At 44.9% G+C, this 25,816-nt stretch overlaps 1 protein-coding gene across 1 annotated transcript in view; it reads left to right on the top strand.

Moving 5' to 3' along the window:
* LOC143770099 (DPY30 domain-containing protein 1-like) overlaps nt 1-25,816 on the top strand; it is an 89,874-nt gene that overhangs the window by 34,107 nt on the left and 29,951 nt on the right. The window contains exon 4 of the mRNA XM_077259361.1: nt 6,651-6,755. Within this exon, the coding sequence (XP_077115476.1) occupies nt 6,651-6,755 (105 nt within the window). The remainder of the gene's footprint in view (nt 1-6,650; nt 6,756-25,816) is intronic.

Genomic DNA, 25,816 nt, shown 5'->3' with positions numbered 1-25,816 from the left:
ACAGTGGTGATAGAGCTTCACATGTCCCCGCATCACATGTCCCCACATCACATCCACAGTGGTGATAGAGCTCCACATGTCCCCACATCACATCCACAGTGGTGATAGAGCTCCACATGTCCCCACATCACATCCACAGTGGTGATAGAGCTCCACATGTCCTCGCATCACATCCACAGTGGTAATAGAACTTCGCATACCTACACATCACATCCACAGTGGTGATAGAACTTCACATACCTACACATCACATCCACCGTGGTGATAGAACTTCACATGTCCCCACATCACATCCACAGTGGTGATAGAGCTTCACATGTGCCCACATCACATCCACAGTGGTGATAGAGCTTCACATGTGCCCACATCACATCCACAGTGGTGACAGAGCTCCACATGTCCTCGCATCACATCCACAGTGGTGATAGAGCTCCACATGTCCTTGCATCACATCCACAGTGGTGATAGAGCATCACATGTCCTCACATCACATCCACAGTGGTGATAGAATTTCACATACCTACACATCACATCCACAGTGGTGATAGAACTTCACAGACCTACACATCACATCCACAGTGGTGATAGAGCTCCACATGTCCCCACATCACATCCACAGTGATGATAAAGCATCACATGTCCCCACATCACATCCACAGTTGTGATAGAGCTTCACATGTCCCCGCATCACATGTCCCCACATCACATCCACAGTGGTGATAGAGCTCCACATGTCCCCACATCACATCCACAGTGGTGATAGAGCTTTACATGTCCCCGCATCACATGTCCCCACATCACATCCACAGTGGTGATAGAGCTTTACATGTCCCCGCATCACATGTCCCCACATCACATCCACAGTGGTGATAGAGATCCACATGTGCCCACATCACATCCACAGTGGTGACAGAGCTCCACATGTCCTCGCATCACATCCACAGTGGTGATAGAGCTCCACATGTCCCCACATCACATCCACAGTGGTGATAGAGCTTTACATGTCCCCGCATCACATGTCCCCACATCACATCCACAGTGGTGATAGAGCTTTACATGTCCCCGCATCACATGTCCCCACATCACATCCACAGTGGTGATAGAGATCCACATGTGCCCACATCACATCCACAGTGGTGACAGAGCTCCACATGTCCTCGCATCACATCCACAGTGGTGATAGAGCTCCACATGTCCTCGCATCACATCCACAGTGGTGATAGAGCATCACATGTCCTCACATCACATCCACAGTGGTGATAGAGCTCCACATGTCCCCATATCACATCCACAGTGGTGACAGAGCTCCACATGTCCCCACATCACATCCACAGTGGTGATAGAATTTCACATACCTACACATCACATCCACAGTGGTGATAGAACTTCACAGACCTACACATCACATCCACAGTGGTGATAGAGCTCCACATGTCCCCACATCACATCCACAGTGATGATAAAGCATCACATGTCCCCACATCACATCCACAGTGGTGATAGAGCTTCACATGTCCCCGCATCACATGTCCCCACATCACATCCACAGTGGTGATAGAGCTCCACATGTCCCCACATCACATCCACAGTGGTGATAGAGCTTTACATGTCCCCGCATCACATGTCCCCACGTCACATCCACAGTGGTGATAGAGCTTCACATGTCCCCGCATCACATGTCCCCACATCACATCCACAGTGGTGATAGAGCTTCACATGTCCCCACATCACATCCACAGTGGTGATAGAGCTCCACATGTCCCCACATCACATCCACAGTGGTGATAGAGCATCACATGTCCTCGCATCACATCCACAGTGGTGATAGAACTTCGCATACCTACACATCACATCCACAGTGGTGATAGAATTTCACATACCTACACATCACATCCACCGTGGTGATAGAACTTCACATGTCCGCACATCACATCCACAGTGGTGATAGAGCTTCACATGTGCCCACATCACATCCGCAGTGGTGATAGAGCTTCACATGTGCCCACATCACATCCACAGTGGTGATAGAGATCCACATGTCCCCACATCACATCCACAGTGGTGACAGAGCTCCACATGTCCTCGCATCACATCCACAGTGGTGATATTGCTCCACATGTCCTCGCATCACATCCACAGTGGTGATAGAGCATCACATGTCCTCACATCACATCCACAGTGGTGATAGAGCTCCACATGTCCCCATATCACATCCACAGTGGTGACAGAGCTCCACATGTCCCCACATCACATCCACAGTGGTGGTAGAACTTCACAGACCTACACATCACATCCACTGTGGTGATAGAACTTCACATGTCCCCACATCACATCCACAGTGGTGATAGAGCTTCACATGTGCCCACATCACATGCACAGTGGTGATAGAGCTTCACATGTGCCCACATCACATCCACAGTGGTGATAGAGATCCACATGTCCCCACATCACATCCACAGTGGTGACAGAGCTCCACATGTCCTCGCATCACATCCACAGTGGTGATAGAGCTCCACATGTCCTCGCATCACATCCACAGTGGTGATAGAGCATCACATGTCCTCACATCACATCCACAGTGGTGATAGAGCTCCACACGTCCCCATATCACATCCACAGTGGTGACAGAATTTCACATACTTACACATCACATCCACAGTGGTGATAGAACTTCACAGACCTACACATCACATCCACAGTGGTGATAGAGCTCCACATGTCCCCATATCACATCCACAGTGGTGACAGAATTTCACATACCTACACATCACATCCACAGTGGTGATAGAACTTCACAGACCTACACATCACATCCACAGTGGTGATAGAGCTCCACATGTCCCCACATCACATCCACAGTGGTGATAGAGCTCCACATGTCCTCACATCACATCCGCAGTGGTGATAGAGCTTCACATGTGTCCACATCACATCCGCAGTGGTGATAGAGCTTCACATGTGTCCACATCACATCCACAGTGGAGATAGAGCTTCATGTCTCCACATCACATCGTTAATGATGTGTGTGTGCAAGTGTGTGTGTGTGTGTGTCTACATACAGTGGGTACGGAAATTATTCAGACCCATTTACATTTTTCACTCTTTGTTTGATTGCAGCCATTTGGTAAATTCAAGAAAGTTCTTTTTTTTCTCATTTTTTCTCTGCACCCCATCTTGACTAAAAAAAAAAGGAATGTAGAAATATTTGCAAATTTATTAAAAAAAGAAAAACTGAAATATCACATGGTCAGAAGTATTCAGACCCTTTGCTCAGTATTGAGTAGAAGCACCCTTTTGAGCTAGTACAGCCATGAGTCTTCTTGGGAATGATGCAACAAGTTTTTCATACCTGCATTTGGGGATCCTCTGCCATTCTTCCATGCAGATCATCTCCAGTTCCGTCAGGTTGGATGGTGAATGCTGGTGGACAGCCATTTTCAGGTCTCTCCAGAGATGCTCAATTGGGTTTAGGTCAGGGTTCTGGCTGAGCCAGTCAAGAATGGTCACAGAGTTGTTCTGAAGCCACTCCTTTGTTATTTTAGCTGTGTGCTTAGGGTCATTGTCTTAATGGAAGGTGAACCTTCGGCCAAGTCTAAGGTCCAGAGCACTCTGGAAGAGGTTTTCAGCCAGGATATCTCTGTACTTGGCTGCATTCATGTTTCCTTCAATGGCAACCAGTCGTCCTGTCCCTGCAGCTGAAAAACACCCCCATAGCATGATGCTGCCACCACCATGTTTCACTGTTGGGATTGTATTGGGCAGGTGATGAGCAGTGCCTGGTTTTCTCCACACATACCGCTTAGAATTATCACCAAAAAGGTCTACCTTTGTCTCATCAGACCAGAGAATCTTATTTATCATAGTCTGGGAGTCCTTCATGTGTTTTTTAGTAAACTCTATGCGGGCTTTCATATGTCTTGCACTTAGAGGCTTTCGTCGGGCCACTCTGCCATAAAGGCCCGATTGGTGGAGGGCTGCAGTGATAGTTCACTTTGTGGAACTTTCTCCCATCTCCCTACTGCATTTCTGAAGCTCAGCCACAGTGATCTTGGGGTTATTCTTTACCTCTGTCACCAAGGCTCTTCTCCCACGACTGTTCAGTTTGGCTGGACGGTAAGGTCTAGGAAGACTTCCGGTGGTCCCAAACTTCTTCCATTTAAGGATTATGGAGGTCACTGTGCTCTTGGGAACCTTGAGTACTGGAATTGGGCAGGTTGTTCTTTGCGAAGGATGTATGAATCAAGCCGCATACAAGGTTATCCTGGAAAACAGTTGATTCCTTCTGCTCAGGCAATGTTCCCCAACTCTGACGACTGGTTTTTCCAGCAGGACAATGTGCCATGCCATACAGCTAGGTCAATCAAGGTGTGGATGAAGGACCACCACATCAAATCCCTGTCATGGCCAGCCCAATCTCCAGACCTGAACCCCATTGAAAACCTCTGGAATGTAATCAAGCGGAAGATAAATAGTCACAAGCCATCAAACAAAGAAGAACTGCTTAATTTTTTGTACCAGGAGTGGCATAAGGTCACCCAAAAGCAATGTGAAAGACTGGTGGAAAGCATGCCAAGACGCATGAAAGCTGTGATTAAAAGTCATGGTTATTCCACAAAATATTGATTTATGAACTCTTCCTGAGTTAAAACATTAGTATTGTTGTTTCTAAATGATTATGAACTTGTTTTTGTTTGTTTTTTTGCATTATTTGAGGTCTGCAAGCACTGGAATTTTTTGTTATTTTGACCATTTCTCATTTTCAGAAAATAAATACAAAATTTATTGCTTGGAAATTCAAAGACATGTTGTTTAGTAGTTTTATAGAATAAAAGAACATTTTACTCAAAAATTATACCTATAAAGAGAAAAATCAGAGAAACTGAACATTTTGCAGTGGTCTCTTAATTTTGGCCAGAGCTGTATATACCACATAGTACACCTCAGCTCCTGCAGAACGTCAGTCTATAGTGATGTGTATGTGGATGGATGAGGGAGGAGATGGATGTATACAGCACATTATACTCACCAAAGGTATATAAAAGCATTTTCCTTTCTGGTTAGTCCAATCAGCTGAGTAATTCCTCTGGTGCCTGGCACTGTGTACTGCATTGGGAGGCTGGAGCAAGGGGAAGGTTCTGGTAGAGACCGGGGCATGATATCTGTTGTGACCTTGCTGATCTGTCTCTGCCAGACAGGAAAGCACAAGTGGAGTGAGCAGCTCCTCCAGAATCAGGAGACAGCTGCTCACCAGACTAAGGCTATGTGCACACATTGCGGATTTCCTGCGGATCCGCAGCGTTTTTTACTGTGCAGAAACGCTGCAGATCCGCAAGTGATTTACAGTACAATGTAAATCAATGAAAAAAAAAAATGCTGTGCTAATGGTGCGCAAAATTCTGCGCCGAAACACTGTGGATTAAAAGAAGTAGCATGTCACTTCTTTTGTGCGGATCTGCAGCATTTTGTACCCATTCCATTACAGATATCCGCAAGGGTAAAAATGCAAGAAATCCGCACAAAATCCGCATAAAAAACGCATCAAATCCGCACCTACGTTTTTTGCCAAAAGATGCAGGATCTGCACAAAAAATTCCAGAGGCTAATCCGCAACGTGTGCACATGGCCTAAGGCTAAGTGCACACGTCCGTAATTACCGTGGAAATTTCCGCGGCAATTCTGGAACTCCCTGCCACAGGAAAAACGCATACGGAATTGGCATGCGTTTTCCCGCTAAACACTAGTGTTTTACAAGCATAATTAGCTTGGAAAACTGATTGACAGGTTGGTCACACTTGTGAAACATAGTGTTTGACAAGTGTGACCAACTTTTTACTATTGATGCTGCCTATGCAGCATGAATAGTAAAATGATCTAATGTTAAAAATAATAAAAAAAATAAAAAATTGTGATATTCTCACCTTGGTCCCCGGCAGTCTTCCCGCTCCTCGCAATGCTCGCGTTCCCAGTAATGCCTAACGGCAATGACCCCAGATGACGTAGCAGTCTTGCGAGACCGCACGTCATCACAGGTCATTGCCGCAAAGCATTACTGGGAACGCGAGCATTGCGAGGAGCGGGAAGACTGCCGGGGACGAAGGTGAGAATATCACGATTTTTTATTTTAATCCTTTTTTTTAACAATTATATGGTTCCCAGGGCCTGGAAGAGAGAGTCTGCTCTCCTCCACCCTGGGTACCAACCGCACATGATGCGCTTACTTCCCGCATGGTGGGCATAGTCACATGCGGAAAGTAAGCGGATCAATGCATTCCTATGTGTGCGGAATCCCTGCGATTCCGCACAAAGAATGAACATTCTGCGTTTTTTTCCGGAATGTGATTCCGGCGCGGAAAAAAACGCAGCATGTGCACAAAAAATGCGGAATGCATTCAATAATAGGATGCTTAATGTATGCGTTTTTTTTCAGGGTTTTATCGCATTTTTATAGCGAAAAAAACGCAAAAATTCCTGAACGTGTGCACATAGCCTAGGACACCATGCAGAATGCTGACAGGGAGTATATTACAAACTGTCAGCATTCTGCATTTTAGGTACACGCACAAATTATACAGAAAGCCCAGACAATCCTTTTGATAGTAAGAACATACGTTATATATGCAATTTTTAAATCTTATCTTATTTTATTTCAGAGGAAAGCTTCAGAGGAGCCTACCCACAAAACTATAGCAGAGCTCACAGAGAAGTTTGGTGCACCTCACCTGCCTACTGTGGAAGAGACAGATGAAAGTTTGCCTGTAAGTATTCCTCAAGTATCCTGTAAAGTCTGTGCGTATTTCTGGAGAAATCTGAATTGCTACTTCCTTAGGTTTGACACCTTATAAGATGAATAATACCTCTGCTGGAGCAGTTTTTCCAGATTTACCATATTTACTTCTTCACTTCAGGCTACAATCACACATTGTACATCATGGTCTGTAATTAATGGAGCAGGCACTGGTCTGCTAACCCGAACTGAAATGCCTCATAGGCATATATAATGTTGCCAAATTCTGGTCAGGAGAGCCTTGGCCTGTCCATGCATCGCATTATGCACTCAGACCACTACTTGCGAATGTGTATTTAACCTCACTTGCATGTTCTGTCACTCTTTATTTGCAGTAATACTTAGTGATATGAAAACCTAAAGTAGGCTTTTCTGTGAAGACATATCTTTCGAAATTTGGCAAGATCATGAGCCACTTTCCAGATTCCCACTTTCTCCTTCGCCTCATTGGGGGACACAGGATTGTGGGTGTATGCTGCTGCCAATAGGAGGCTGACACTTAGTGATACAAAAAAAGTTAGCTCCTCCCCTGCAGCATATACCTTCCTGCTGGCTCTCAGCTAACCAGTTCATGCTTAGTGTCTGAAGGAGGCACAGGTCTTTCCAGACCTCCCATATTTTTTCCTCTTCACCTTGGAAGCGAGACGGGCGACGGACCCTTTTGAAGGGGTCCGATCTCCCCAAACCATGAGCGGGCGAGCACGTGGAGTGTCGTCTCCACGTATCCTTTCCTGCAACGTGGGATCATTTGCCGGACTTAGCCCTGACCACCCTAAGGTAACGAAACCCTAGGCTGTACAGGTGAATATGTGCAGTCCGTGTAGCCCCCACTGCATCACCAATGCTTGGACAGCGGTGATGGAAGGTGGCGGACGGTCCCTCTCCTCATCCCCTGAAGGGAAGATGGAGTTAGGGTGCCTGCACCGTCCTTTATATAGCCCCCCTCTAACCTTAAGATCCTCGTTTGTGGGGGGCCGGGGGGCTCCTGTGACATCGCGTATCATAGAGGGCGTCTGGAGCGCAGCAGGCACCGCTGCCTTTCTGTCCTGGCAGCGCCACGTTCTTTCTGCTGTCGGCGGCTCCGCAGTCTTTTTCGGCTGCTTGCTGTGCCACGCCGGATATCCCGCCGTTAACTTCCGGTTCGCACGGGAGCCGGCTAATCTAGTCCCTGGGCGGAAGCCCCGCCCCTTCTGGCCGCGTCATCTTCCGGCGGGTTCGCCCCTCATCCTCGCCGAACGCTGGGGAAGTAATTTAGGCCCTGGCTTCGGCCTCCTATAGGCTGCAATGCCGTCATTTCCGGAGGTACCACCCACCAATAGAGTGCTCTTTATAAAAAGATCAGCGCTGACTCGTCGCCCTGTGACAGGATCCACGAGTCGGACGGGGACGACACAGGACTGGGGTAAGTGCTACTCTCCCCTGCCTGACAGCCGCAACTTCTGTTTTTTTTTCTGCATCTTCTCTATTTAGCTCTGATTATAGCATTTGCGGGGCACCATGTCTAGAAGAACCAAGTCTCACACGGTTTTATACACCGCATGTGTAGCCTGTCGATCCGCTTTTCCGCGTGCCCAGAGTTATCCTCTCTGTGAGGCCTGCGATTCCGAACGCTCTCAGGACCCCCCTCTGCGACTCAGGCAGAAACTGTAGTTTCTCCCCCGGAATGGGTCACGTCCTTGTCGCAATCTGTGGCATCCCTAACAAAAGCGATTGAGTCCCTTCAGACCCCGGCGGGGGCCAGGGACAGCGGTTCATCTGCTTTCGAGAGGTCCTCCGACTCGCAGGAACCTTCAGCCTGCAGGGGCCGTGCTCGCACTAGGCAGACATGGGGGAAACAAATCCACACAGCGTCTCCCGGTCCATCAGGTGCTTCTGCATCCTGGAGTTCCGCTTCTTGCTCACCCTCTCCACCAGAGAGTAGTGAACTCGGTTCGGACTACGATTCCGAAGGGTCCCTCAATTTAGAGTCACCTGATTACTAGGAGTCAGTAGACAGTCTAATTGAGGCCGTCAACCAAACCCTGGGAGTAAAGGACAAATCCGCCTTGGCCTCGGGTCATAAGGTATCGTTTAAGAGGGTAAAGCACCCTCTTAGGGTGTTCTCCACTCGTCCTGAGTGTGAGGACTTGGTCCAACGTCACAGGGAGCGTCCAGACAGGCGTTTCTCTGGACAAAAAGCCCTAAATGCCAGATACCCGTTCACTCCTGAGTTGCGTAAGAAGTGGGCAGAATCCCCTTCGGTAGATCCACCGGTTTCTCATTAGGCCTCTAACACACTGTTATCCCTTCCCAACGGTTCCTCTCTTAGGGATCCAACTGATCGGCTCACAGAAAGTTTGGCTCGTTCAGTTTTTGAGGCTTCAGGTTCAGCCCTCTCGCCCTCTTTTGCGGTGACTTGGGTAGCTAAGGCCATGATTTCTTGGTCAGAATCTTTGACTAAGGAGAGGGATCCACCAGCAGATTTGACAGAAATGTTGAATCAGATAGCTCTTGCTGGGAGCTACCTGATCAATGCGTCTTTAGATGCTGCGAACTGTGCGGCATTGGCGGCCGCTAACGCAATTGCCATTAAAAGGGCCCTTTGGTTGAGAACATGGCGGGCTGATTCTACCTCGAAAAAATCCCTTACAACTCTCCCATATCAAGGTGGTCGCATATTTGGGGAAAAAATTGGATCAGCTCATCTCTGATACCACAGGAGGGAAAAGCAATTTTTTCCCACAGCAAATGATTAAACAGCCTTATCGTCGCCAATTCCAGGCATGGTCCAGGTCCTTTCGTAATACCAGGTGGACCACAATGTCAAACCTGGTTGGCCCAGGTTAACCTAATCAGGACAAAGATCATCAGATCTCATACAGGGCCAACCTGTTGGGAAGAATGCGGTCACAGCTGCCAAGATCAAGGGGATCTAGGTCCCATAGGTTTTCAGCCAAATGACTGGAGGCAGTCTCCGATCGCCACCGACAGAGTAGGCGGCCGTCTACTCTTGTTTCATCAGTCTTGGCTCACGGTGGTTCACGACAGGTGGGTAAGAGAACTAGTGTCCTCAGGGTACAAGAAAGAGTTTGTCAGTCCCCCACCATGCCGGTTCTTTCCCTCCCGACTTCCCAGTTCAGAATCCCGAGTACAAGCCCTGTTCGAAATTGTAGAATCCCTTCGACTCCATGGGGTCATCACTCCAGTTCCAAAGGAGGAGAGATTTCAGGGGTTTTATTCCAACCTGTTTATAGTTCCCAAAAAAGACCGAACTGTAAGGCCCATTTTGGACCTGAAATGTTTAAACAGGTTCGTCAACATTCATCACTTTCGAATGGAGTCTCTCCGGTCGGTCATTGCGGCAATGGAGAAGGGAGAATTCTTAGCTTCAATCGATATTCAAGATGCCTATCTTCACATTCCTATATGTCCTTCGCATCAAAAATTTCTACGTTTTGCCGCAGGCAGCTTACATTTTCAGTTCACAGCCTTACCTTTGGGCTGGCCACCGCACCCAGAGTATTCACTAAGGTCATGGCAGCAGTGGTGTTCATCCTGCATTTCCGGGGCGTACTCGTCTTGCCATATCTAGACGACCTCCTTATCAAGGGGCCATCTTGTCAGGCCTGCGAGGAAAGTGTCAACATTACTCTGGATACTCTTTCTCGCCTAGGGTGGCTGGTGAATCTAAAGAAATCGTCCCTTGTACCATCTGGAAAAATCTCTGTTTTAGGGATGATCTTCGACACCTCACAAGGGTTGACAATTCTGCCTCGGGACAAGGTCCTGACCCTCCTGCAGGAGGTGAGGGTTTTGCGCCGACCGGGCTACCATACAATCCGTTTTTGCATGAGGGTCTTGGGAAGGATGGTAGCAGCAATAGAAGCAGTGCCATTTGCGCAACTCCATCTTCGTCCTTTCCAACATGCACTGTTAGCAGTTTGGGACAAAAATCCGTGTTCTCTCAACCTCAAGTGCCGTCTGTCTCCCCAGGTCAGGCAGGCTGTCGCATGGTGGTCAACGAGCCTTTCTGTATGACAGGGGAAGGTGTTTCCCCCAACACATTGGCTGGTAGTCACGACAGATGCCAGTCTTCTCCGCTGGGGAGCAGTGTTTTGCCACCACACAGCCCAGGGACGCTGGTCCTCGCAGGAATCAACCCTCCCGATTAATCTTTTGGAGATTTGGGCGGTTGGGCTGGCGCTGCAGCATTTTCATCAGCTTCTGGCAGGCCGCCCAGTCCGGATTCAATCGGACAATGCCACAGCGGTGGCATACATAAATCACCAAGGGGGTACCTGCAGCAGGGCGGCCATGCACGAGGTAAAATCAGGTCCTCTACTGGGCCGAGAAGAATCACTCTGTGATTTCGGCAGTCCACATCCTGGGCGAGGAAAACTGGGCTGCGGATTTTCTCAGTCGTCAGGGCCTTGCGTCCGGGGAGTGGTCTCTACATCCCGAAGGTTTTCAGCAAATATGCCAGCGCTGGGGAACCCCGGACGTGGATCTGATGGCTTCCGGGATGAATGCCAAAGTACCCAGGTTTGTCGCCCAGTATCGAGATCCACAGTTGATTGCCATGGACGCGTTAGTACTACCTTGGAACCAGTTTCCCCCTCTGGCATTGCTCCCGAAGGTAGTCAGGAAGGTCAAGACCGAAGGAGTCCCAGCAATCATGGTCGCCCCAGATTGGCCTCGTCGGTCATGGTACACAGACCTAGTGCAGCTGCTCGCCGAAGTTCCTTGGCAGCTTCCAGAGCGCCCCGATCTACTGTCTCAGGGCCCGATCTTCCACCAGGACTTAGGGGCCCTGTGTTTGACGGCCTGGCCATTGAATCTTGGATTCTGAGGCAGGCCGGGTTTTTCCAAAAGGTAGCCGCTACCATGATTAGCGCCCGGAAAACCGTCTCAGCACGTATTTATCATCACGCCTGGAAGGTTTTTCCTTTCATGGTGCAGAAAGCGCGAGCTTCCACCACTGCGTTTCTCTATCCCTAACATTCTAGCTTTTCTCCAAGCCGATCTGGATTCAGGACTTGCACCAAGTACCCTAAGGAGACAAATATACCAATACCAATCTACAGGTGAAGACTTTCTTACAGGGAGTCGTTCACATGGTGCCGCCTTACAAAGCCCCCCTGGATGCTTGGGACCTTAACCTGGTCTTAAGTGCCTTGCAGGCAATTCCTTTCGAACCTCTTCAGGATGTCTCTTTATCCTACCTTTCCTGGAAAGTCGTGTTCTTGGTGGCCATAACTTCCATTAGGCGGGTCTCGGAACTGGCGGCTTTGTCCTGCCGGGCTTTGTATTTACGGTTCCATCAGGATAAGGTGGTGCTCAAACCAGCACCCTTTTTTTTACCCAAGGTGGTTTCCTCATTCCACATTAACGAGGACATTGTTTTACCTTCTTTTTGCCCAGCACCAACACACCGTGTGGAAAAAGCTCTCCATACGCTAGACCTAGTGAGAGCGCTCAGAAGGTACATTTCACGGACAGTACCTTTTCGGCAGATGGATGCGTTGTTCGTCCTCCCTGAGGGTCGCAGGAAGGGATTCACTGCATCAAGATTGACCATAGCCAGGTGGATTCGATCGGCTATTCAGGAAGCCTACCGTGTCAAGGGCATGGTCGTTCCGGCCGGGATCAGAGCACACTTCACTCGGGCAATGGGGGCTTCCTGGGCGCTTCGGCACCAGGCTTCGGCAGAACAGGTTTGCAATGCAGCAACCTGGTCTAATTTGCATACTTTTTCCAAACACTATAGTGTCCATGCTCAGACTTCTGCGGATGCAAGTCTGGGTAGAAGGGTTCTTCAGGCAGCGGTAGCGCACCTATAGGTGGCAGATGCCTAGATATTATTCCGGTGAGTAAATTTCCCACCCAGGGACTGCATTAGGACATCCCAAAGTCCTGTGTCCCCCAATGAGGAGAAGGAGAAATAGGAATTTTTGTGTTACTCACCGTAAAATCCTTTCCTCCGAGACGCTCATTGGGGGACACAGCTCCCACCTAGTTATTAGCTTCTGCTATACTCTTATATATAATGCTATACTTTATGTTGTTATTGATCTCCTACTGCTTTTGCACCGAACTGGTTAGCTGAGAGCCATCAGGAAGGTATATGCTGCAGGGGAGGAGCTAACTTTTTTTGTATCACTTAGTGTCAGCCTCCTATTGGCAGCAGCATACACCCACAGTCCTGTGTCCCCCAATGAGCGTCTCGGAGAAAAGCATTTTACGGTGAGTAACACTAAAATCCCTATATTATAACATAACAATGCTTTTGATTATTATGAATTAAAAGCTAAGGAACTGTTCTCTATTAAGGTACAGTATTGTGGAAATCTGCCCCCTTCCTGATTTCCTATTCGTTTGCATGTTTGTCACACTTAAATGTTTCAGATCACCAAACCAATTTAAATATTAGACAAAGATAACACAAGTAAACACAAAATGTAGTTTTTACATGAAGGTCTTTATTAGTAAGGGAAAAAGAAACCCAAACCTACAGAGTCCTGTGTGAAAAAGTGATTGCCCCTCCAGATCTTAAAACACAAATTAACTGTGGTTTATCACATCTTTGGTAAGCTGAGTTCAAGTTCCCTAGCCATACCCAGGCCTGATTACTGCTATACCTGTCCTCAATCAAGAAATGACTTAAATAGGACCTGCCAGACAAAGTGAAGAAGACCAACAGATCCTTAAAAGCTACACATCATGCTGCGATCCAAAGACATTCTGGAACAAATGAGAAACAAAGTAATTGAGATCTATCAGTTTGGACAAGGTTATAAAGCCATTTCTAAAGCTTTGGGACTCCAGCGAACCACAGTGAGGACCATTATCCACAAATGGCAAAAACCAAGAACAGTGGTAAACCTTCCAAGGCGTGGCCAGCCAACCAAAATTACCCCAAGAGCACAGCAACGACTCATCCAAGAGGTCACAAAAGACCACACAACAGCATCCAGCGAACTGTAGGCCTCACTTGCCTCAGTTAAGGTCAGTGTTCATGACTCCACCATAACAAAAACTGAGCAAAAATGGCCTGCATGACAGAGTTCCAAAATGAAAAGCACTACTGAGCGCACTGCTGAGCAATAAGAACATAAAGTCCAACAAAAAAGAAATCAGATTGCCGCACCAACTGCTAGTGAATACCGCCATACACCTGTGTGTCAGGTAGCCAGCGTATACGCCATATGCAAGAATCGGGTGCCACCACAAGAAATAAAGTCCATAGAGTTACCAAAACCGTTGGAAAAGAGAGAGAGTGGGCACTCACCATCTGCTAATATTCAGTCTTTATTATGACCACATGTCAATAGCAGGAACACCTCAGGGTAACTATAAGTGTGGCCACTGCAATTTTTGCGGATACCATCTGATCGATAAACTAATAAAAATAGGTCCAGTTACCCATAAAGTGAGACAATTCATCTCTTGCAGGACTACGCATACGGTATATGCGTTGTTCTGCCCTTGTGGGTTTTATTATATTGGGAAGACTATTAGACCACTGTTTGTCAGATTCAGAGAGCATTTTAATTCGATCAGCACTGGAAGGGGCGTTCCCCGTTTAATATCGCATATATGTTTACACCATGGAGGAGATGCATCAGTTTTAAGATTTGCTGGTTTAGAACGGGTGGCTTTACCCGAACGAGGAGGGGACCATAATAAACTACTCTTAAGGAGAGAGGGGAGGTGGATCATGAAGGTTAATGCCACGGGACCCATGGGGTTAAATGAGAGACTGGATATGTCCGTATATTTGTAATTAATAGGATTGTTTCGCAAGCATAAAGTGTTGTTTGTTCCATGATTTCATATTGAACAATCCTTTTTGATATATGCACTCATTCTCAGTTTTGTTTTTAACAATTTTATGTTTTAATTGGATCAGTAGGTATTGTGCTGATGCAGGTAAAGGGGTGGTAACCGAGCTGGGATTTCCGCTATATGGAGTCCTCCCACTTACTACCTGCATCAAGACCCGTGGAAGCGCGGCAGCGCGAAACGGCCGTCGTCTTGTAACATCACGTTTCTCCCTGCTGTTCCTGCTATTGACATGTGGTCATAATAAAGACTGAATATTAGCAGATGGTGAGTGCCCACTCTCTCTCTTTTCCAACGGTTTTAATAAGAACATAAAGGCTCGTCTCAGTTTTGCCAGAAAACATCTTGATGATCCCCATGACTTTTGGGAGAATACTCTATGGACTGACAACACAAAAGTTGAACTTTTTGGAAAGTGTATGTCCCATTACATGTGGCATAGATGTAACACAGCATTTCAGAAAAGGAACATCATACCAACAGTCAAATATGGTGGTGGTAGTGTGGTGGTCTCGGGCTGTTTTGCTGCTTTGGGACCTGGAAGACTTGCTGTGGTAAATGGAACCATGAATTCTGCTGTCTACCAAAAAATCCTGAAGGGGAATGTCCGTCCATCTGTACGTGACCTCAAGCTGAAGCACACTTGGGTTATACAGCAAGGTAATGATCCAAAACACACCAGCAAGTCCACCTCTCAATGGCTTAAGAAAAACAAAATTAAGAGTTTGAAGTGGCCTTGACCTTAATCCGAATGAGATGCTGTGGCATGACCTTTAAAAGGCAGTTCACGCTCGGAAACCCTACAATATGACTGAGTTACAGCAATTCTGCAAAGATGAGTGGGTAAGTATTCCTCCAGAGCGTTGTAATAGACTCATTTGCCAGTTCTCACAAACGGTTGATTGCAGTTGTTGCTGCCAAGGGTGGCCCAACCAGTTATTCTTTTTCACTTAATAATAAAAACCTTCATTTAAAAACTACTTTTTGTGTTTACGTGTGTTAACTTTGTCTAATATTTAAATTTGTTTGGTGATCTGAAACATTTAAGTGTGACAAACATGCAAAAGAATAGGAAATCAGGAAGGGGGCAAACACTTTTTCACACAACTGTATATTAAACAGAGGATAGAGTAATAGCTAGGGACTTGGCATAGCTATGTATTACATGAATGCCCTTTCATTTGAATGGTTATCGTGTAGTACTACATTTCCCAGGAATCATTTACAGCATTTTGCAGCTTTCCCTGGAAATACCAATGTACTGTTGATTGTTTCAGAATCTAAACCTGCTCTTTAAAGTACACCTTGAGTATCTTAACCCCTTAACGACCGCCGATACGCCTTTTAACGGCGGCCGCTAAGGGTACTTAATCCACAGCGCCGTTAATTAACGGCGCTGTGGAAAAAGTGAATAGCGCCCCCCAGAGTCGGATTTTCTCTGGGGTCTCGGTTGCCGAGGGTAGCCGAGACCCCAGAGAACATGATTCGGGGGGTTTTTACCGACCCCCGAGTTGCGATCGCCGGTAATTAACCGTTTACCGGCGGTCGCAACAAAAAAAAAAAAAACGCGATTTGCCGTTTAATTTCTCTGTCCTCCGATGTGATCGCACATCGGAGGACAGAGAAATGTGGTCCCCGATGGCCCCCAATAGCCCCCCAATACTTACCTACCTCCCCCGGTGCTCCTCGTGTCTCCCCATGGGCGCCGCCATCTTTTTTCCGGGAAAAAATGGCGGGCGCACGCGCAGTGCGCCCGCCGCCCGGCACCCGGATGTTCTTTGGGGTCTCGGCTGCCGGGGGTAGCCGAGACCCCAAAGAACATGATCGGGGTCGGTTTGCACCGACCCCTGCTTTGCGATCGCCGGTAATTAACAGTTTACCGGCGACCGCAAAAAAAAGAAAAAAAAAAAAGCGATCAGTTATTTCTCTGTCCTCTGATGTGATCGCACATCAGAGGACAGAGAAATAGGGGGATTCGGGGACCCTAACATACTCACCCGGGGTCCCTGGGTCCTCTTCTGTCTTCTCCTGCCAGCCGGCTTTTTCATCATGGCGGGCGCATGCGCAGTGCGCCCGCCATCTGCTGCCATCTGCCGGCCGGCAGGAGAAGACAAGTTGGGGCTAAAATTAGGGTTAGGGTTAGAGTTAGGGTTAGAGTTAGGGTTAGGGTTAGAGTTAGGGTTAGGGTTAGAGTTGGGATTAGGGTTAGCGTTTGGATTAGGGTTGGGATTAGTGTTACGTTTGGGATTAGGGTTGGGATTAGGGTTAGGGTTGGGATTAGGGTTAGGGGTGTGTTGGATTTAGGGTTTTGATTAGGGTTATGGTTAGGGTTGAGATTAGGGCTGTTTTGGGGTTAGGGTTGTGATTATCGTTAGGGTTGTGATTAGGATTATGGATCGGGTTGAGATTAGGGTTAGGGCTGTGTTGGGGTTAGGGTTGGAGTTAGAATTGGGGGGTTTCCACTGTTTAGGTACATCAGGGGGTCTCCAAACACGACAGCCAATTTTGCGCTAAAAAAGTCAAATGGTACTCCCTCCCTTCTGAGCTCTGCCGTGCGCCCAAACAGTGGTTTACCCCCACATATGGGGCATCAGCGTACTCGGGATAAATTGGACAACAACTTTTGGGGTCCAATTTCTCCTGTTACCCTTGTGAAAATAAAAACTTGGGGGCTAAAAATCTTTTTTGTTGGAAAAAAATATATTATTTTATTTTCACTACTCTGCATTATAAATTTCTGTGAAGCACTTGAGCTTTCAAAGTTCTCACCACATATCTAGATAAGTTCCTTAGGGGGTCTAGTTTCCAAAATTTGGTCACTTGTGGGGGTTTCTACTGTTTAGGTACATTAGGGGTCTGCAAACGCAACATAACGCCCGCAGACAATTCTATCAAAGTCTGCATTCCAAAATGGCGCTCCTTCCCTTCCGAGCTCTGCCGTGCACCCAAACAGTGGTTTACCCCCACATATGGGGTACCAGCATACTCAGGACAAATTGGACAACAACTTTTGGGGTCCAATTTCTCTTGTTACCCTTGTGAAAATAAAAACTTGGGGGCTAAAAAATCTTTATTGTTAAAAAATATATATTTTTTATTTTCACGACTCTGCATTATAAACTTCTGTGATGCACTTGGGCATTCAAAGTTCTCACTACACATCTAGATAAGTTCCATGGGGGGTCTAGTTTCCAAAATGGGGTCACTTTTGGGGGGTTTCTGCTGTTTAGGCACATCAGGGGCTCTCCAAACGCGACATGGCGTCCGATCTCAATTCCAGTCAATTTTGCATTGAAAAGTCAAATGGCGCTCCTTTGCTTCCGAGCTCAGCCATGCGCCCAAACAGTGGTTTACCTCCACATATAGGGTGTCGGTGTACTCAAGACAAATTGTACAACAGCTTCTGGGGTCCATTTTCTCCTGTTACCCTTGGTAAAATAAAAATTTGGAGGCAAAAAGATCATTTTTGTAGAAAAAATGCGATTTTTTTATTTTCACGGCTCTACGTTATAAACTTCTGTGAAGCACCTGGGGGTTTAAAGTGCTCACCACACATCTAGATAAGTTCCTTAAGGGGTCTAGTTTCCAAAATGGTGTCATATGTGGGGGGTCTCTACTGTTTAGGCACATCAGCGGCTCTCCAAACGTGACATGGCGTCCGATCTCAATTCCAGCCAATTCTACATTGAAAAAGTAAAACGACACTCCTTCTCTTCCAAGCTCTGCGGTGCGCCCAAACAGTGGTTTACCCCCATATATGGGGTATCGACGTACTCAGGAGAAATTGCACAACAACTTTTGTGGTCTAATTTCTCCTGTTACCCTTGTGAAAATAAAAATTTGGGGGCAAAAAGATCATTTTTGTAGAAAAAATGAGATTTTTTATTTTCACGGCTCTACGTTATAAACTTCTGTGAAGCACTTGGGGGTTCAAAGTGCTCACCACACATCTAGATAAGTTCCTTAAGGGGTCTAGTTTCCAAAATGGTATCACTTGTGGGGGGTTTCCACTGTTTAGGCACATCAGGGACTCTCCAAACGCGACATGGCATCCGATCTCAATTCCAGCCAATTCTGCATTGAAAAAGTCAAACGGTGCTCCTTCAATTCCAAGCTCTGCGGTGCGCCCAAACAGTGGTTTACCTCCACATATGGGGTATCAACGTACTCAGGAGAAATTGCACAACAACTTTTGTGGTCTAATTTCTCCTGTTACCCTTGTGAAAATAAGAATTTGTGGGCGAAAAAATCATTTTTGTGAAAACAAATGCGATTTTTTATTTTCACGGCTCTACGTTATAAACTTCTGTGAAGCACTTGGGGGTTCAAAGTGCTCACCACACATCTAGATAAGTTCCTTGGGGGGTCTAGTTTCCAAAATGGTGTCACTTGTGGGCGGTTTCCACTGTTTAGGCACATTAGGGGCTCTCCAAACGCGACATGGCGTCCGATCTCAATTCCAGCCAATTCTGCATTGAAACAGTCAAACGGTGCTCCTTCACTTCCAAGCTCTGCGGTGCGCCCAAACAGTGGTTTACCTCCACATATGGGGTATCGGTGTACTCAGGAAAAATTGCACAACAAAATTTGTGGTTAAATTTCTGTTTTTACACTTGTGAAAATTAAAAAAAATGGTTCTGAAGTAAAATGTTTGCAAAAAAAAGTAAAATGTTCATTTTTTTCTTCCACATTGTTTTAGTTCCTGTGAAGTACGTAAAGGGTTAATAAACTTCTTGAATGTGGTTTTGAGCAGCTTGAGGGGTGCAGTTTTTAGAATGGTGTCACACTTGGTTATTTTCTATCATATAGACCCCTCAAAATCACTTCAAAGGTGATGTGGTCCCTAAAAAAAACATGGTGTTGTAAAAATGAGAAATTGCTGGTCAACTTTTAACCCTTATAACTCCCTAACAAAAAAAAAAATTGTTTCCAAAATTGTGCTGATGTAAAGTAGACATGTGAGAAATGTTATTTATTAACTATTTTTTGTGACATATCTCTCTGATTTAAGGGCATAAAAATACAAATTTGAAAATTGCAAAATTTTAAAAATTTTCGCCATATTTCCATTTTTTTCATAAATAATCGCAAGTAATATCGAAGAAATGTTACCACTAACTTGAAGTACAACATGTCACGAAAAAACAGTCTCAGAATCAGCGGGATCCGATAAAGCGTTCCAGAGTTATAACCTCATAAAGTGACACTGGTCAGAATTGTAAAAATTGGCTCGGTCATTAAGTACCAAATTGGCTCTGTCACTAAGGGGTTAAAGAGGATGTCTGGCCATACAATATTGATGATGTATTCATAGGTGATCCATAGAATAAGTAATCAGTGTGAGATTGGTGGGGGTAGGGACGGAACAAGGTATTTTGGTGCCCTAGGCAGATGAAGCCAGTGGTTCTCCCACTCCCGATGAAACCTCAACCCCCAAGTAAAGGAATAGGTCGGAGACTAAGGTAACAGATCACTTAACGCCCTCTTCTCCCAGTCTGACGATCACTTCTACTAGAATTGTTACCCTTTTCACCCCAAAATACCATCAAAAGTAAAAAAAAGTGGTGTATTTTAGGGGTGAGGCTCAACAGGGAGTGTAATTTCAAAGTTAGATATCCAGTAGAGTCGTTCATTGTTTGCAGACCATTTATACAATACAAAGCACAAGTAGCGACCTTCATCCCTGATGTCCTATATTTTAAGTGTCACACCTAAGGAAAGTAATATAGCTTAACGATAATGGGGGCCATTTGGTTTCAGTTTAGGTGTCCAGCATTTGGTGGATATCCTAATGGAAACTAAACAAACCTCATTATAGATAAAGGGGTAGTTCTGATGGTTTTTACATCTGTCTTGTGATAAATAAAGTTTGCAACAAAACTGATGGTGGTTCTGGTGCCATACGCTTGTACAGATGGTGGTTCTGGGGCCATACTTTTGTACAGATAGTGGTTCAGGTGCTGTATTCATGTACGGATGGAGATTCTTTAGCGTATTAATGTAGTGATGGTTGTTCTGGTGATGTATTCACCACCAGAACCATCATCGGTACATAAATACGAAACCAAATCATCATCAGTACATAAACAGAACACCGAAGCCATCAATAGTACATAAATACGGTACCAAAACCATCATCAGTAAATAAATAGGTCACTAGAATACCACCAGTACACGAATACAGCACCAAAACCACCATCAGTACATTAATGCACCACTAGAACCTTCATCAGTGTATGAATACACCACCAGAAACATAATCAGTACATGAAATATATCACGAGAACCACCATCAATAAATACAACACCAGTACCATCATCAGTCCATGTTACGTCACCAGAACCACAATCAGTTGTAATGTCAAGTCAGGCCCATATATCTGTATCTCATAAACCTAAAGCTCTCATTATGTATTTTACAATGGTAAGGAGATGCTCGGATTTGTTATCAATCATTACTAGACTGCAGACAATAAAGGAACCTCAGTACTGATGAGTAGGGTTGAGTGAAACTGGTCGATCATTTTCAAAAGTCGCCGACTTTTGGCTAAGTCGGCGTCTCATGAAACCCGATCCGACCCCTGTGCTTGTCGGCCATGCGGTACGCGACTTTCGCGCCAAAGTCGCGTTTCAATGACGCGAAAAGCGCCATTTCTCAGCCAATGAAGGTGAACGCAGAGTGTGGGCAGCGTGATGACATAGATCCTGGTCCCCACCATCTTAGAGAAGGGCATTGCAGTGATTGGCTTGCTGTCTGCGGCGTCACAGGGGCTATAAAGGGGCGTTCCCGCCGACCGCCATCTTACTGCTGCTGATCTGAGCTTAGGGAGAGGTTGCTGCCGCTTCGTCAGAAGCAGGGAGAGCGTTAGGCAGGGTCCACTAACCACCAAACCGCTTGTGCTGTAGCGATTTCCACTGTCCAACACCACCTTCGGTGTGCAGGAACAGTGGAAGCTATTTTTTTTTTTTTTCCTCAGCGCTGTAGCTCATTGGGCTGCCCTAGAAGGCTCCGTGATAGCTGTATTGCTGTGTGTACGCCACTGTGGAAACCAACTGCTTTTTTCAAAGCAAAAATCCTCTTGTTCCTTTCTGCACAGCTATCTTTTTTGTTTGTCCACACTTTTTATTTAATTTGTGCATCAGTCCACTCCTATTGCTGCCTGCCATACCTGGCTTAGATTACTGCAGGGAGATAGTAATTGTAGGACAGTCCCTGTTTTTTTTTTTTTGTGGGAGATTAAGATTGGCATTTCTGCTACAGTGCCATCCCTGTGTGTGCCATCTCTCACTGAGTGGGCCATAGAAAGCCTATTTATTTTTTCCGTGATTTGTGTTCTAAATTCTACCTCAACACAAAAACACTACATCAATCAGTGGTAGAAAAATATTGGCCTCAGTCAGGGCTTGTGTGCCACTGCTGTGTGTGCTATCTCTTATTCAGTGGGCTATAGAAAGCCTATTTATTTATTTATTTTTTTTCTTATTATTTGGTTTCTAAAGTCTCCCTGAAAAAAAAATAAATAAATAAAAAAACAGTGGGAGAGTAATATTGCCCTTTCAGCTTGTGTGCCAGTCTTGACTCCTGGGTGTGCCACCTCTCTCTCTATTTGTGGGCCATAGAAAGCCTTTTTTTTTTTTTTTTTTTAAATATTATTGGGTTTCTAAAGTCTCCCTTAAAAAACAAAAAATACATAAAAAACAGTGGGAGAGTAATATTGCCCTTTCAGCTTGTGTGCCAGTCTTGACTCCTGGGTGTGCCACCTCTCTCTCTCATTCAGTGGGCCATAGAAAGCCTTTTTTTTTTTTTTTTTTAAATATTATTGGGTTTCTAAAGTCTCCCTTAAAAAACAAAAAATACATAAAAAAACAGTGGGAGAGTAATATTGCCCTTTCAGCTTGTGTGCCAGTCTTGACTCCTGGGTGTGCCACCTCTCTCTCTCATTCAGTGGGCCATAGAAAGCCTTTTTTTTTTTTTTAATATTATTGGGTTTCTAAAGTCTCCCTTAAAAAACAAAAAATACATAAAAAAACAGTGGGAGAGTAATATTGCCCTTTCAGCTTGTGCGCCAGTCTTGACTCCTGGGTGTGCCACCTCTCTCTCTCTAATTGTGGGGCATAGAAAGCCTTTTTTTTTTTGTTTTTTTTTAAATATTATTTGGTTTCTAAAGTCTCCCTTAAAAAACAAAAAATACATAAAAAAACAGTGGGACAGTAATATTGCCCTTTCAGCTTGTGTGCCAGTCTTGACTCCTGGGTGTGCCACCTCTCTCTCTCATTCAGTGGGCCATAGAAAGGCTATTTATTTTTTTGTTTTTTTTAATATTATTTGGTTTCTAAAGTCTCCCTGAAAAAAAAAAAAACATAAAAAAACAGTGGGAGAGTAATATTGCCCTTTCAGCTTGTGTGCCAGTTTGGACTCCTGGGTGTGCCACCTCTCTCTCTCATTCAGTGGGCCATAGAAAGGCTATTTATTTTTTTGGTTTTTTTAATATTATTTGGTTTCTAAAGTCTCCCTGAAAAAAAAAAAAACATAAAAAAACAGTGGGAGAGTAATATTGCCCTTTCAGCTTGTGTGCCAGTCTTGACTCCTGGGTGTGCCACCTCTCTCTCTCATTCAGTGGGCCATAGAAAGCCTTTTTTTTTTTTTTTTTTTTAATATTATTGGGTTTCTAAAGTCTCCCTTAAAAAACAAAAAATACATAAAAAAACAGTGGGAGAGTAATATTGCCCTTTCAGCTTGTGTGCCAGTCTTGACTCCTGGGTGTGCCACCTCTCTCTCTCATTCAGTGGGCCATAGAAAGGCTATTTATTTTTTTGGTTTTTTTAATATTATTTGGTTTCTAAAGTCTCCCTGAAAATAAAAAAAAAAAAACTTAAAAAAACAGTGGGAGAGTAATATTGCCCTTTCAGCTTGTGCGCCAGTCTTGACTCCTGGGTGTGCCACCTCTCTCTCTCTAATTGTGGGGCATAGAAAGCCTTTTTTTTTTTTGTTTTTTTTTTTAATATTATTTGGTTTCTAAAGTCTCCCTTAAAAAACAAAAAATACATAAAAAAACAGTGGGAGAGTAATATTGCCCTTTCAGCTTGTGTGCCAGTCTTGACTCCTGGGTGTGCCACCTCTCTCTCTCATTCAGTGGGCCATAGAAAGCCTTTTTTTTTTTTTTTTTAAATATTATTGGGTTTCTAAAGTCTCCCTTAAAAAACAAAAAATACATAAAAAAACAGTGGGAGAGTAATATTGCCCTTTCAGCTTGTGCGCCAGTCTTGACTCCTGGGTGTGCCACCTCTCTCTCTCTAATTGTGGGGCATAGAAAGCCTTTTTTTTTTTGTTTTGTTTTTTAATATTATTTGGTTTCTAAAGTCTCCCTTAAAAAAAAAAAAATACATAAAACAACAGTGGGAGAGTAATATTGCCCTTTCAGCTTGTGCGCCAGTCTTGACTCCTGGGTGTGCCACCTCTCTCTCTCTAATTGTGGGGCATAGAAAGCCTTTTTTTTTTTGTTTTGTTTTTTAATATTATTTGGTTTCTAAAGTCTCCCTTAAAAAAAAAAAAAAACATAAAAAAACAGTGGGAGAGTAATATTGCCCTTTCAGCTTGTGTGCCAGTTTGGACTCCTGGGTGTGCCACCTCTCTCTCTCATTCAGTGGGCCATAGAAAGGCTATTTATTTTTTTGTTTTTTTTAATATTATTTGGTTTCTAAAGTCTCCCTGAAAAAAAAAAAAACATAAAAAAACAGTGGGAGAGTAATATTGCCCTTTCAGCTTGTGTGCCAGTCTTGACTCCTGGGTGTGCCACCTCTCTCTCTCATTCAGTGGGCCATAGAAAGGCTATTTATTTTTTTGGTTTTTTTAATATTATTTGGTTTCTAAAGTCTCCCTGAAAAAAAAAAAAACATAAAAAAACAGTGGGAGAGTAATATTGCCCTTTCAGCTTGTGTGCCAGTCTTGACTCCTGGGTGTGCCACCTCTCTCTCTCATTCAGTGGGCCATAGAAAGCCTTTTTTTTTTTTTTTTTAAATATTATTGGGTTTCTAAAGTCTCCCTTAAAAAACAAAAAATACATAAAAAAACAGTGGGAGAGTAAGGCCGGAGACACACTGGTGCGAGATACGGCCGAGTCTCGCTGGTTAAAAGCAAGCTGTGGCACCGGCATTCCGGAGCGGAGCGTGCAGCTGCATAGCAATACATGGAGCCGCACGCTCCGCTCCGGAGTGCCGGTGCCACAGCTTGCTTTTAACCAGCGAGACTCGGCCGTATCTCGCACCAGTGTGTCTCCGGCCTAATATTGCCCTTTCAGCTTGTGTGCCAGTCTTGACTCCTGGGTGTGCCACCTCTCTCTCTCATTCAGTGGGCCATAGAAAGGCTATTTATTTTTTTGGTTTTTTTAATATTATTTGGTTTCTAAAGTCTCCCTGAAAATAAAAAAACTTAAAAAAACAGTGGGAGAGTAATATTGCCCTTTCAGCTTGTGCGCCAGTCTTGACTCCTGGGTGTGCCACCTCTCTCTCTCTAATTGTGGGGCATAGAAAGCCTTTTTTTTTTTTGTTTTTTTTTTTTAATATTATTTGGTTTCTAAAGTCTCCCTTAAAAAACAAAAAATACATAAAAAAAACAGTGGGAGAGTAATATTGCCCTTTCAGCTTGTGTGCCAGTCTTGACTCCTGGGTGTGCCACCTCTCTCTCTCATTCAGTGGGCCATAGAAAGCCTTTTTTTTTTTTTTTTTAAATATTATTGGGTTTCTAAAGTCTCCCTTAAAAAACAAAAAATACATAAAAAAACAGTGGGAGAGTAATATTGCCCTTTCAGCTTGTGCGCCAGTCTTGACTCCTGGGTGTGCCACCTCTCTCTCTCTAATTGTGGGGCATAGAAAGCCTTTTTTTTTTTTTTTTTTTTTAAATATTATTGGGTTTCTAAAGTCTCCCTTAAAAAAAAAAAAATACATAAAAAAACAGTGGGACAGTAATATTGCCCTTTCAGCTTGTGTGCCAGTCTTGACTCCTGGGTGTGCCACCTCTCTCTCTCATTCAGTGGGCCATAGAAAGGCTATTTATTTTTTTGGTTTTTTTAATATTATTGGGTTTCTAAAGTCTCCCTTAAAAAACAAAAAATACATAAAAAAACAGTGGGAGAGTAATATTGCCCTTTCAGCTTGTGCGCCAGTCTTGACTCCTGGGTGTGCCACCTCTCTCTCTCATTCACTGGGCCATAG

Source organism: Ranitomeya variabilis, chromosome 4 (genome assembly GCF_051348905.1).
Source record: "Ranitomeya variabilis isolate aRanVar5 chromosome 4, aRanVar5.hap1, whole genome shotgun sequence".
NCBI classification, from domain to species: domain Eukaryota; kingdom Metazoa; phylum Chordata; class Amphibia; order Anura; family Dendrobatidae; genus Ranitomeya; species Ranitomeya variabilis.
Note: the sequence above shows the minus strand (reverse complement) of the source record. Positions and strands in the feature narration are given on the sequence as shown.